Here is a 10,793-nt window from a genome sequence, read left to right as displayed (position 1 = left end):
GTTTGAACAAGTTTGGTTGATGAAGGAAGAAAAGTTCCAGCTTCGCTCACTCATTCATTATTTAAACAATTACCTATTGAACAGTGCCAGTCAGTAAGAGCTCAGATAGTTTCTCTGCATTTTTCAAAGTCGCAGAACGCAACCAGAGAGGAGAAGGGAGGCCCGTAACCTAGGAGCTCTGGCTCCGCCCCTTCTGCGTTTGGCCTTGCCTGCTCCTCCCATCACCATTGCACTCAGAGGCGGCTACTGGCCCAAGACGACGGCGAAAACCAGTCTCTGATGTCTACTGCACTCTGCAGCTACAGACCTCAAGCCCAGTAGCAGAGAAGGCAAGGTCTAATGTTACAACACCGGTCTGCTTCGCCTCAGTTTCGGGTCCATCCGGAAAGCTTTCAGATAGGATCCTCAGTGAGACGGCACTCGATTGAATCGGTCTGTCTCTACAGGCCAAGGAGGCGGGTTTGCAGTAGCTTCTCCTACGCCAAAGCGAGACGACCTTACTGCGCACGCGCAGTAGACAGCCGATGGAGCCACCGATGGAGCCGTCCGGAGTAGAGCAAGAGCCCGGAGCCGTCAGGTACCTAGCATGGGAGGGGCCGAGCGAGGGAAGAGGGACCCAGGAAAGGGGAGCTGAACCCAGACAGGATCTGAGGGCTGCTCTTGGGAGCCCGGGCGCAGAAGCATAACAAAGACGTACTCCCAGGTAACAGTGACCTTAGACGCCAACGCTCCTTTACCCGCAGGCTCCTGGACCTGCCCTGGGAAGACGTGCTGCTCCCACACGTCCTGAACCGGGTCCCACTGCGCCAACTACTCCGACTGCAACGAGTTAGCAGGGGCTTCCGGGCACTAGTGCAGCTGCACCTGGCCGGACTGCGCCGCTTCGACGCCGCTCAGGTGAGCCGGGGGCCGGAGCTCCGCCCCCATCGGTGTCCCGCCTCCGCCCCGCCTCCAGCCCAGCCCTCGGCCCTGCTGTGTACCCTTCCAGACCCCCTCGGGAGGCCAGGGCTGCCGAGGAAACCGTGCACGCAGCGGGAAGTGCTCCCAAGGGACGAATACTGGGTAGTGACTCAGAGCTAACGTGGGGTCTCTCCTGGGAGGGCGGGTGGCAAGCTCTGAGGGCAGGCGGCTGCGGGGAAAGAACTCAGGGGCGGATAGACAGCGCCCGTCCTGCCTCCTGGAACGGCTGAGTTGAGCTGTTTCCTCGCCCTCAGGTGGGTCCGCAGATCCCACGAGCCGCCTTTTCCTGGCTGCTGCGGGACGCTGAGGGGCTGCAGGAGCTGGCGCTGGCGCCGTGTCACGAATGGCTGTTAGACGAGGACCTGGTGCCGGTACTGGCGCGGAATCCTCAGCTGCGGAGTGTGGCGCTGGCGGGCTGCGTGCAACTGAGCCGCCGTGCGCTAGGGGCACTGGCCGAGGGCTGCCCCCGCCTGCAGCGCTTGTCGCTCGCACACTGTGACTGGGTGGACGGGTTGGCGCTGCGAGGCCTCGTGGACCGCTGCCCGGCCCTGGAGGAGCTGGACCTCACTGCCTGCCGCCAGCTCAAGGACGAGGCCATCGTATACCTGGCGCAGAGGCTAGGCGCCAGCCTCCGCAGCCTCTCACTGGCTGTCAACGCCAACGTGGGGGACACCGCGGTTCAAGAATTGGCACGGAACTGCCCGGAACTCGAGCACCTTGACCTTACCGGCTGCCTCCGCGTTGGAAGCGATGGCGTCAGGTGCCTGGGCCTAGGGGGGATGGTGAGGTGGGAGGAGAGCAAACAGCCTCTGGGAGTAGGGGCGGGCTGTAGTTGTCAAAGATCAGAGTGGAGGTTCTGGATCTTCCTGATAACCACAGCACTCCCATCCTGCACAGAAAAGGCTTCTAGGATTGCCCAGGCCAGACAGCCCTTAGTTTAAAAACTTTTAAAACCAACATTAGGAGATTTCACATAGAAAGTCGATTTCTGACTTTTCTTCAACAGAGGGGGAAACTTACAATCCTAGACGAAGGTAAGGAGCAGGTATCCCTTTTATTTTTTATTTATATATATTTTTTTATAGAGAGGGGTCCTGCTAGGTTGCCTACACTGATCTCCCAACTCCTGGGCTCAAGCGATCTTTCCACATCAGCCTCCGGATAAAAGAGACCAGATGTCTCCAGCTCACTGGAGGCATGGGGTATATAACCCAAATACAGGCCTTGTGTAAGGAGGAAAGAAGTAAGCCCCAAGCTGGAGGGAGACTCGGACTTTGCTGGAGCCAGTCCTAGGTTGAGTGGGTTCCGGGCCCCGCCCCTATGTCCCACCCCCCGCCGCGGGAGCGGTGGGGTGTGGTGGAGTCGGGCCCCTAGCCTCACCCCACTCCTCCCTCAGGACATTGGCCGAGTACTGCCCAGCGCTGCGCTCGCTGCGGGTGAGGCACTGCCACCATGTGGCCGAGCCCAGCCTGAGCCGCTTGCGAAAGCGCGGTGTGGACATCGACGTGGAGCCACCGCTGCACCAGGCCCTGGTACTGCTGCAGGACATGGCGGGCTTTGCACCTTTTGTCAACCTGCAGGTCTGACCCACCTGCTGGTTAGAACACAGCTGGACTGTGTAGCCTGACACTTGAGCTGTAGGGAAACCGAACTGTGGGGGCCTCTGGTGAGAGGCTAGTGCCCTGTCCTCCCCTGGAGCTTCAAATAAAGAGCTTTTTACCCCCCTCTTGCCTGTGCTGCCCTGTCGGAGGCTAGGGGATATAAGATTGGGGAGGGAATGTCAAACAGGCATAGTATCCCAGCCCTGGGATACATTCTGAAGCAGAAATGACCAGAATGCACTCACATCTTCCTTGGGCAACCTTTACTGTGCCCATGGAGGCAGCCCCAAGAATAGATTAACACTATGGAGCAAGGACATAGAGAAGGGGTATAAAGATGGGGGACAGGAGTTAGGGAGTCCCCTATGTGGGGGTGTAGGGCTCCTGCATCCCTCTGGGACCTGAGCCTAGAAGGCTCCAGCAGAGTCCAGCCAGTTCCTCAGTGGAAGCGGTACTTTCTGGCTGGCTTGAGGTTGATGTATGTGGCCTTCATCTCCTCCGCCTCAGGGTTCCGCACATCTTTGAATCGCTCCCCTTTGGTGCTCACTATCTGGTTGTCAATGTATCGGATCAGCTTCTTGGGGGCCTGTCAGACAATAAGGCAGTGAGTGGCAAGAGAAGGGACCAGGAGCCAGTCCCACCCATTCCACATCTCCAGCACCTCTTACCTCCTTGGGAGCCATAGGCCGGTGAACCTTCTGATCCTCTGCACTATCCACCATCATGTACCTGCCAAAAACTGGCTGGGTGAAGCTCCTGTCACCCTGGGAAGACCCTCCAGGGCCCAGCCCAGCCCAGCCCAGACTCACTTCTGCAGGATGAAGGACTTCAGCTCATCCTTTTGGGGACCTCTGAGGCACCTGGGCAGGTCCTATAGAGAGAGGAAGCCTGGTCTAGACCCAAGGGCACCAGCAGGGGAAAAAGAGGGGGACAGGTAGGGGTGGGGGCTTAACATTAAGGGGGAATGTAGCTGGAGCCACATGTGAGGGCTGGGAGAGGATACCTGGTTGGGGCCATCCCAGGCTGGAGGCCTCTCTTCCTTCCCCTCTACCAGCATCTGTACAGCTTCCTCCACATCACCCCGAGCTTTGGCCAGCACCCACTGGGCCTGTTCCACTGAACAGGTAGGGAAGACCTCTAGGAGTATATCCACCGCTGGCAGCAGCTCTTCTTCAGCACCAGCTGCCTATGGGCACAAATGGTATTGAGGCGGTATTTCCTCCTTTCCCTCCTCCTAGGTGATTCATCAGTGCCCTCCTCTACCAGTACCTCATCTTGAGTGTCCCCAGCAGCATCAGCAGAAGACCTGGTCTCTTCTTTGAGCTTTTCAGGCCATTGCGGGGGCTCTGGGGAGATGGGCACCTGACCTTGCACACTAGAGCTCTGAGGTTGCAGGTTCTCTTAAAGAGACAGAGCATCAGGTTGGCCAGGGCTTTGTGGGGAAGGTGTGGGGAGTTATAAAATACCCAAATACCCAAAGCCCCAGACTCACCTTTGTTCCTGGCATCACTCAGCTGCCCTGAGAGCTTCTGCATCATGTCCCCTATTGTGCCCCTGAAAAAATAAGGAAGGTGGTGAGAGGACAACTCTGCCTAGCCCCCATAATCAGTCCGACCCCTTCCTCTTCTTGGTCCCAGGCAGGTCCCACCTGGGGATGTGGGCGAAGCCAGGAACATACGCCTCCATCATCTCAGTGAAGGCCTCCATATCGAAGTTCTCCTCTGATGGGCCTGAGGGGCCCAGGTCTTCCAGGACCCCAAGCACATAGGAGAAGATGACCTCATCCAAGCCACTGTAGGAAGGAGACAGGACAGCCCCTGGTAGGATATTAAATGCCTCCAGCACCCCACTTAACCTGAGACTGTAGCCTTTAGCTTTATGGAGTCCTTAAGCTAGACTTCAATTATTGAAGCCAGAGAGTATCCCACCCTCCCTGAGCTGTGTTTTCACATCTGTCCAACAAAAGCGACAGGGACAGGATGAGAGGTCAGGCCACCTCAACAAATCATAATTGGCCCTCCCCCACCACAGGATAGAGTTGGGTGATTTCCTCCTCAGTCTCTTCATGGGCCAGGGGGGATCCAGAGTACTGCTAGACAGCTCCAGCCTTGATCCTAGCATGATGCTTCTGGGGGAGCTGTTGGTACCTGAAGTCGGCCTCCGGGAGGTGCGTCTGGACAAAGGCAAGGAGGGCTGCACTGACAATCCTCTCCAGCTCCATGCTCTCTCCTCTTCTGAAGGGACACAAACAGACAGGATTGCCAGGCCCTCTCCAGCCTGTCCCCACCCACTGGGCCTGGGGGCATCAGCTCCTCCCTCCTGGCCTACTGTAGAACCATTTGTAGATTTTGCCCTTCCTACTGCTCCAAGCAGAGCCACACCCACTCCCCCGACCCATCTCTCACCTCCTGCAGCCTGAGACAGAGCAGGGCACTGTCTCCAGAGAAGGCCTCCAGATGGAGGTACCCCCCTTACCTCTCCCTTCCCCCATCTCATTTCCTAGCAACAGGTCCAGACCCTCTGGCAAGAAGCCAAGGTCTTGGGGTCACATGCCTCGTGGCTAAGGAATCCCATTATTCAGGGGGCCACTTGGCCCCCAAGTCCAACCACAAGGAGCCCCATTGTCCAGCTCCTCAAGGAGCAGGCCTTGAGATCAAGCACAGCACTTCCCCTACCCAGAACATGCCACCCACCTTCTGCACAAAGGGGCTTTTCTGGCTCTGGGGCCCAAACAGAGGAGAAATCTTTCATGGATTCTCTCCTCCTGCCTAACCCCTACCCTTGCAGCAGCCTGGAGCTAAGTACAGGACTTTGCGTCCTCCTTTGTAGGGCCTATGGAGTTCCACAAGACCTGACCCTTTCCCACCAACAGATCTCTTTGCTTTTCCTCAAACCTGCTGAGCTGTTTCCTGCCTGTATCTTCCAGACAGGCTCATCCTCACACTTCCTCCAGGCCTCTGCTCAAATGTTACCTCAGAGAGACGTTCCTGGACTAACCTACCCCAAACAAGTATTCCCCATACTCCCTAACCCCTTACCCTGCTACACTCCACTTAATACAGTTTAACATTATTTTGTGTTTATTTGCCTATTGTCTGTCTGCTTACATAGAATGTCAGCACCAAGGGTGGGGCAAGGACACTGTTTCACTCATTGGTGTAGCCCTATCACTTAGAAAAATGCCTACACTTAGCCAGTGCTCAATATATACACTTAGCTGGTGCTCAACTTCCAACTCCTGGGCTCAAGTGAGTTTCCTGCCTCAGCCTCCCAAGTAGCTGGGACCACAGGCGCCCACCACAACGCCTGCCTATTTTTTGGCTGCAGCCATCATTGTTATTTGGTGGGCTTGGGCCGGATTTGAACCCACTATCTTAGGTGTATGTGGCTGGTGCCTTAGCCACTTGAGCCACAGGTGCCAAGCCTCATGCTTTTGATTTTCAAAAGTGTATACTTGAGAATTAGGAACACAAAGGTGGAAATGAATATCTGCAGAACCATAGGTCCAAACATCAGCTCATCATCCCACTCAGAAGGTTCTGAGGCACCTCAAATTCCACCCACCCCAAATCTATGATACGCTCTGGTCTGTGCACATCTTCCCTTACCTCTTGCAGTGGCTTGGATGAGTGCCATCAGCTGACACTACTCAGCTACCAAATCTGAAACTTTCGTATTACCCTTGATTGGGCCCTTTTACCTCCACCCGCTGCATTCAATCAATTACCAAATCCTGTTAGTTCTACTCCCTTGTTATTCTCTATTCTGTCCATTTCTCCCTACTCCAGTTTGCTTTCTGCTCCAGTTCCTCTCTGTCAAAATTTCTTTTTTTTTTGAGACAGAGCCTCAAGCTGTCCCCCTAGGTAGAGTGCGGTGGTATCACAGCTCACAGCAACCTCCAACTTCTGGGCTCAAGTGAGTCTCCTGCCTCAGCCTCCCAAGTAGCTAGGACCACAGGTGCCTGCCACAATGCCTGGCTATTTTTTGGTTGCAGCCACCATTGTTGTTTGGCGGCCCAGGCTGGATTCGAACCCGCCACCTTTAGGTGTATGTGGCTGGCGCCTTAGCCACTTGAGCCACAGGCGCAGAGTGTGTCAAAATTTCTTAGGCTCAGATCGTCGGCTACTTTTCAGGTTTTGGTCTAATTAGGTTGAACTATATGAGCTTGGTCATTTTGTCTGGTTTTGATCTGCAAAGAATGGATGTTTTTGGTTTTGTTTTTTGTTTGTTTTTGAGACAGAGTCTCACTATGTTGCCCTCAGTAGAGTGCTGTGCCATCATAGCTCACAGCAACCTCAAACTCTTGGGCTTAAGTGATTCTCTTGCCTCAGCCTCCCAAGTGGCTGGGACTACAGGCACCCACCATAACGCCCAGCTATCTTTTTGTCACAGTTGTTTTAGCTGGCCCAGGCCACCCTCGATGTATGTGGCTGGTGCCGTAACCACTGTACTATGGGCGCCAAGCACCTACTACCTTTTTTTTGAGACAGAGCCTCAAGCTATCCTCCTGGGTAGGGTACTATGGCATCACAGCTCACAGCAACCTCCAACTTCTGGGCTCAAGTGAGTCTCCTGCCTCAGCCTCCCAAGTAGCTAGGACCACAGGTGCCTGCCACAATGCCTGGCTATTTTTTGGTTGCAGCCAGCCTTGTCTAGCGGGCCTGGGCTGGATTTGAACCTGCTACCTTAGGTGTATGTGGCTGGCGCCTTAGCCACTTAAGCCACAGGCACAGAGCCTTTTTTTTCTTTTTGAGATAGAGTCTTACTATGTCACCCTCGGTAGAGTGCTGTGACATTACAGCTCACAGCAACATCAAACTCTTAAGCGACTGGAGCTTAAGCGCTTGGACTTAAGCTATTCTCTTGCCTCACCTTCCCAAGGAGTTAGAACTACAGGCACCCACCACTATGCCCAGCTATTTTTTGTTGTTGTTGTTGCAGTTGTCATTGTTGTTCAGCAGGCCCAGGCCAGGTTTGAACCCGCCTGCCTTGATGGATGTGGCCAGCACCCTAACCACTGAGCTATGGGCACCAAGCCTGCAACCTCAAACTCTTAGGCTCAAGTTATCCTCTTGGTTCAGCCTCCTGAGGAGTAGCTAGGACTACAGGCATGTGCCACCATGCCCTGCTAGTTTTATCTATTTTTAGTAGAGACAGGGTTTTGCTCTTGCTTAAGCTGGTTTCCTACTCCTGAGCTCAGGCAATCCACCCCCCTTAGCTTCTCAGTGTGCTAGGATTACAGACAGGCATGAGCTATCACACCCAGCCTGCCTATTATTTCTTTAACTTCACTATACACCACACAGCACACTTTCCCTGGATCACTCTCCTCCACCCTGGATTTCTTTCAGTTTGCCAACATTCAAGCTCTTTTATGGTAAGGACCTTTGCACAAACTGTTTCCTCTGCTTCGGTGTCCTTCCACCACCCCCCCCCTTCATTTCACTTTTTCTTTTTTGAGACAGTTTCACCTTGTTGCCCTTGGTAGAGTACTGTGTCATCATAGCTCAAGCAACCTCAAACTCTTGGGCTTAAGTGATCCTCTTGCCTCAGCCTCCCAAGTAGCTGGGACTACAGGTGTCCGCCACAACACTTGGCTATTTTTAGAGACAGGGTCTCCCTCTGGTTTAGGCTGGTCTCCAACTGGTGAGCTCAGGCAATCCACCTGCCTCAGCTTCCCAGAGTGCTAGGATTACAGGCATAAGCCACCGCACCCAGCCTCATTTCACTTTTCCTTATTTTTTGGATCCCAGTTAAAATTTTCTTCCTCAAGGGACCCTATCCCTGCCCCTTTGGAACTGGTCTGGTCCCTGCCATCTTACACCTTCATTGCAGACTACATTTTCCTTACTAGCAGCACCTTTCACAGCTATAATCAATGAATTATTTGGACGATGTTTAATGTTTCTTCCAGTTGTTTCATGAAGGTAGGGACTACATACTTGGTTCACTCACAAATATATACTCATTCTCTCATGAAGTGTGTATTCAATAAAGTTACTCTCCACTTAGATGAAGAAACTGAAGCTCAGTGCATTTAATGACTTGTCCAGAGGCCCCTGGCTTGACTGTGGTAGTCAGATTTAAATCCATGTCACTGTCTCGGCGCCTATAGCACAATGGTTATGGCGCCAGCCATATACACTGAGGGTGGCAGGTTCAAACCCAGCCCAGGCCAGCTAAACAACTGTGACAAAATAATAGCTGGGTATTGTGATGGGCACCTATAGTCCCAGCTACCTGGGAAGCTGAGAAAAGAGAATTGCTTAAGCCCAAGAGTTTGAGGTTGCTGTGAGCTGTGATGCTACCACACTCTACCAAGGGTGACATAGGGAGACTCTGTCTCAAAATAAATAAATAAATGAATAAATAAATAAATCCAAGTCAACTAGTTGAGTATTCTAGGGCTACTCTGGGAAATGGGGAATATCAAGACTTCCAAGAGCCAGCCTGGCCTGAGCAAGACCTCATCTCTAAAAATAGCCAGGCGTTGTGGCAAGTACTTGTAGTCCCAGTACTTGGGAGGCGGAGGCAAGAGAAACACTTGAGCCCAAGAGTTCGAGATTACTGTGAGCTATGACACCATAGCACTCTACCAAGAGCAACAAAGTGAGACTATTTAAAAAAAAAAAAGTTCAAATCCAGCCTGGGCCACCAAACAACAATGATGGCTGCAACCAAAAAAATAGCCAGGCGTTGTGGCAGGTGCCTGTGGTCCCAGTTACTTGGGAGGCTGAGGCAGGAGACTCCCTTGAGCCCAGGAGTTGGAGGTTGCTGTGAGCTGTGATGCCATGGCACTCTATCCAGGGGGACAGCTTGAGGCTCTGTCTCAAAAAAAAAAAAAGACAAGAGGGTTAGGACAGGGGAACCATCTATGATCACAATTGCCTGTTCCCCAGTGGCAATGTAGTTGTTGTGACAGCATAGGGATCACTTTGTAAAGGAGGACTGAGAAGCCCTGGCCAACAAAGTAGATGGCTGCCTTCTGCTCCAGAATCCTACCATGGCCCCTGGGGAGGAGGGGAACACCTTAGCCCAAGCATACCAGTTCCCATCATGCAGCTCCCCCAAGAAGGGATCCCCATCCAGAAATCTACGTCGACCCTGGTTATATCACCCTTAAATCCTGGCAATCTCTCCTGGGACAAAGCCCCATGGCTACTGCATGAAAGCCTAGTTTCTGGGGAAGCTTCTCAGGGATGTATCTGATGCTATTGGGTTTCTAACCAAGTCTGAGGACCAGGGAATTGTTATTGGGAAACTCCCACTATCCCTAAATAAAGTCTTTCTCCCCTGAGCTTTTGCTCTAGCTTGCCTCCCAAGAAAGCATCCTTCCTCCTTCCATTCTTGGGTTGCCCAAACTTCACCCAGCCTTCTAACTTGCCCTTTCCCATCCCCTAGCATTCCTCTGAATGTCCTTCATGCTTAGGGGCTCCTCTTCATACTTCTTTCCCCTGCAGTCCCTGAGTAGGGGAAGTTTGGGGGGGGTTTATTTGTTTTGTTTTTGAGACAAGAGTCTTGCTCTTTTGCCACTGCAAACTCAAACTCCTGGGCTCATGCAATCCTTTTACCTCAGTCTCCCAAGTAGTGAGACTACAGGTGTGAACCACGACACCCAGCTAATTTTCCTATTTTTAGTAGACATGGAGTTTCATTCTTACTCAGGCTGATCTTAAACTCCTGAACTCAAGCAATTCTCCCACCTTGGCCTCTCAGAGTGCTAAAATTTTAGGCCTGAGCCACCACACCCAAACCTGAGTTGGGGAATATTTGGTCTACCAGATGGGTTTCAAATTTCAGATATAACCCACAGAACCCCATTATTTCTTGGGTGCCCCAAGCCAGTAATCACTGGTTGGTGGTACCAAGAAAGGTGCATGTTATCCTGCCATGAATCCTGCTTAAACACTTCTGAGAATGGTAATACTAGCATTTCAATCTGCTTGCTAGGTTTGCACTTGACATGTTCTAATTTACCTAATCTTCACAATAGCTCTAAAATATGGATGCCATTATTATCCCCATTTTACCTATTAGGAAATGGAGGCAAGTTACTTCTCCAAGATTACAGAACAAGTTAATGGCAGATTTATATCCATTTTTTTTTTGAGACAGAGCCTCAAGCTGTCACCCTGGGTAGAGTGCTGCAGCATCACAGCTCATGGCAACCTCTAACTACTGGGCTCAAGCGATTCTCCTGCCTCCACCTCCCAAGTAGCTGGGACTACAGGT

At 52.6% G+C, this 10,793-nt stretch overlaps 2 protein-coding genes across 3 annotated transcripts in view; one reads left to right on the top strand and one right to left on the bottom strand.

Annotated features, from left to right (window-relative positions):
• Positions 1 to 34: 34 nt before the first annotated feature.
• On the top strand, positions 35 to 2,684 carry FBXL15 (F-box and leucine rich repeat protein 15). The gene is made up of 4 exons (XM_003787223.2): positions 35 to 577; positions 744 to 897; positions 1,215 to 1,720; positions 2,357 to 2,684. The coding sequence occupies exons 1-4, from the start codon at positions 525 to 527 to the stop codon at positions 2,544 to 2,546; spliced, it is 903 nt and encodes a 300-aa protein (XP_003787271.1). The 5' UTR covers positions 35 to 524; the 3' UTR covers positions 2,547 to 2,684.
• Positions 2,685 to 2,809: 125 nt separating this feature from the next.
• Positions 2,810 to 10,793, bottom strand: part of CUEDC2 (CUE domain containing 2) — a 10,342-nt gene continuing 2,358 nt past the window's right edge. Inside the window, exons 2-9 of one of the 2 annotated variants that reach the window (XM_012803591.2) lie at positions 4,709 to 4,795; positions 4,210 to 4,353; positions 4,054 to 4,115; positions 3,831 to 3,961; positions 3,565 to 3,747; positions 3,371 to 3,432; positions 3,230 to 3,290; positions 2,810 to 3,147 (exon numbers count right to left, since the gene is read on the bottom strand). In XM_012803591.2, the coding sequence (XP_012659045.1) occupies positions 3,001 to 3,147; positions 3,230 to 3,290; positions 3,371 to 3,432; positions 3,565 to 3,747; positions 3,831 to 3,961; positions 4,054 to 4,115; positions 4,210 to 4,353; positions 4,709 to 4,782 (864 nt within the window). In that variant the 5' untranslated portion in view covers positions 4,783 to 4,795 and the 3' untranslated portion in view covers positions 2,810 to 3,000. Of the gene's footprint in view, positions 3,148 to 3,229; positions 3,291 to 3,370; positions 3,433 to 3,564; positions 3,748 to 3,830; positions 3,962 to 4,053; positions 4,116 to 4,209; positions 4,354 to 4,708; positions 5,605 to 10,793 lie in introns of those variants that run through there. The other variant, XM_012803592.2, reaches the window with a different exon arrangement.

The sequence above is a fragment of the Otolemur garnettii genome, unplaced genomic scaffold, assembly GCF_000181295.1.
Source record: "Otolemur garnettii isolate 467f Iridium unplaced genomic scaffold, OtoGar3 scaffold00021, whole genome shotgun sequence".
Classification (NCBI taxonomy): Eukaryota; Metazoa; Chordata; class Mammalia; order Primates; family Galagidae; genus Otolemur; species Otolemur garnettii.
Note: the sequence above shows the minus strand (reverse complement) of the source record. Positions and strands in the feature narration are given on the sequence as shown.

Excerpts from the sequence above, each read along its gene's own strand:
- FBXL15 (XM_003787223.2), top strand. The coding sequence starts at position 525 with ATGGAGCCACCGATGGAGCCGTCCGGAGTAGAGCAAGAGCCCGGAGCC. Across the intron at positions 898-1,214 it reads GCCGCTTCGACGCCGCTCAG|GTGGGTCCGCAGATCCCACG; the intron begins GTGAGCCGGGGG and ends CCTCGCCCTCAG. Across the intron at positions 1,721-2,356 it reads GTTGGAAGCGATGGCGTCAG|GACATTGGCCGAGTACTGCC; the intron begins GTGCCTGGGCCT and ends CTCCTCCCTCAG.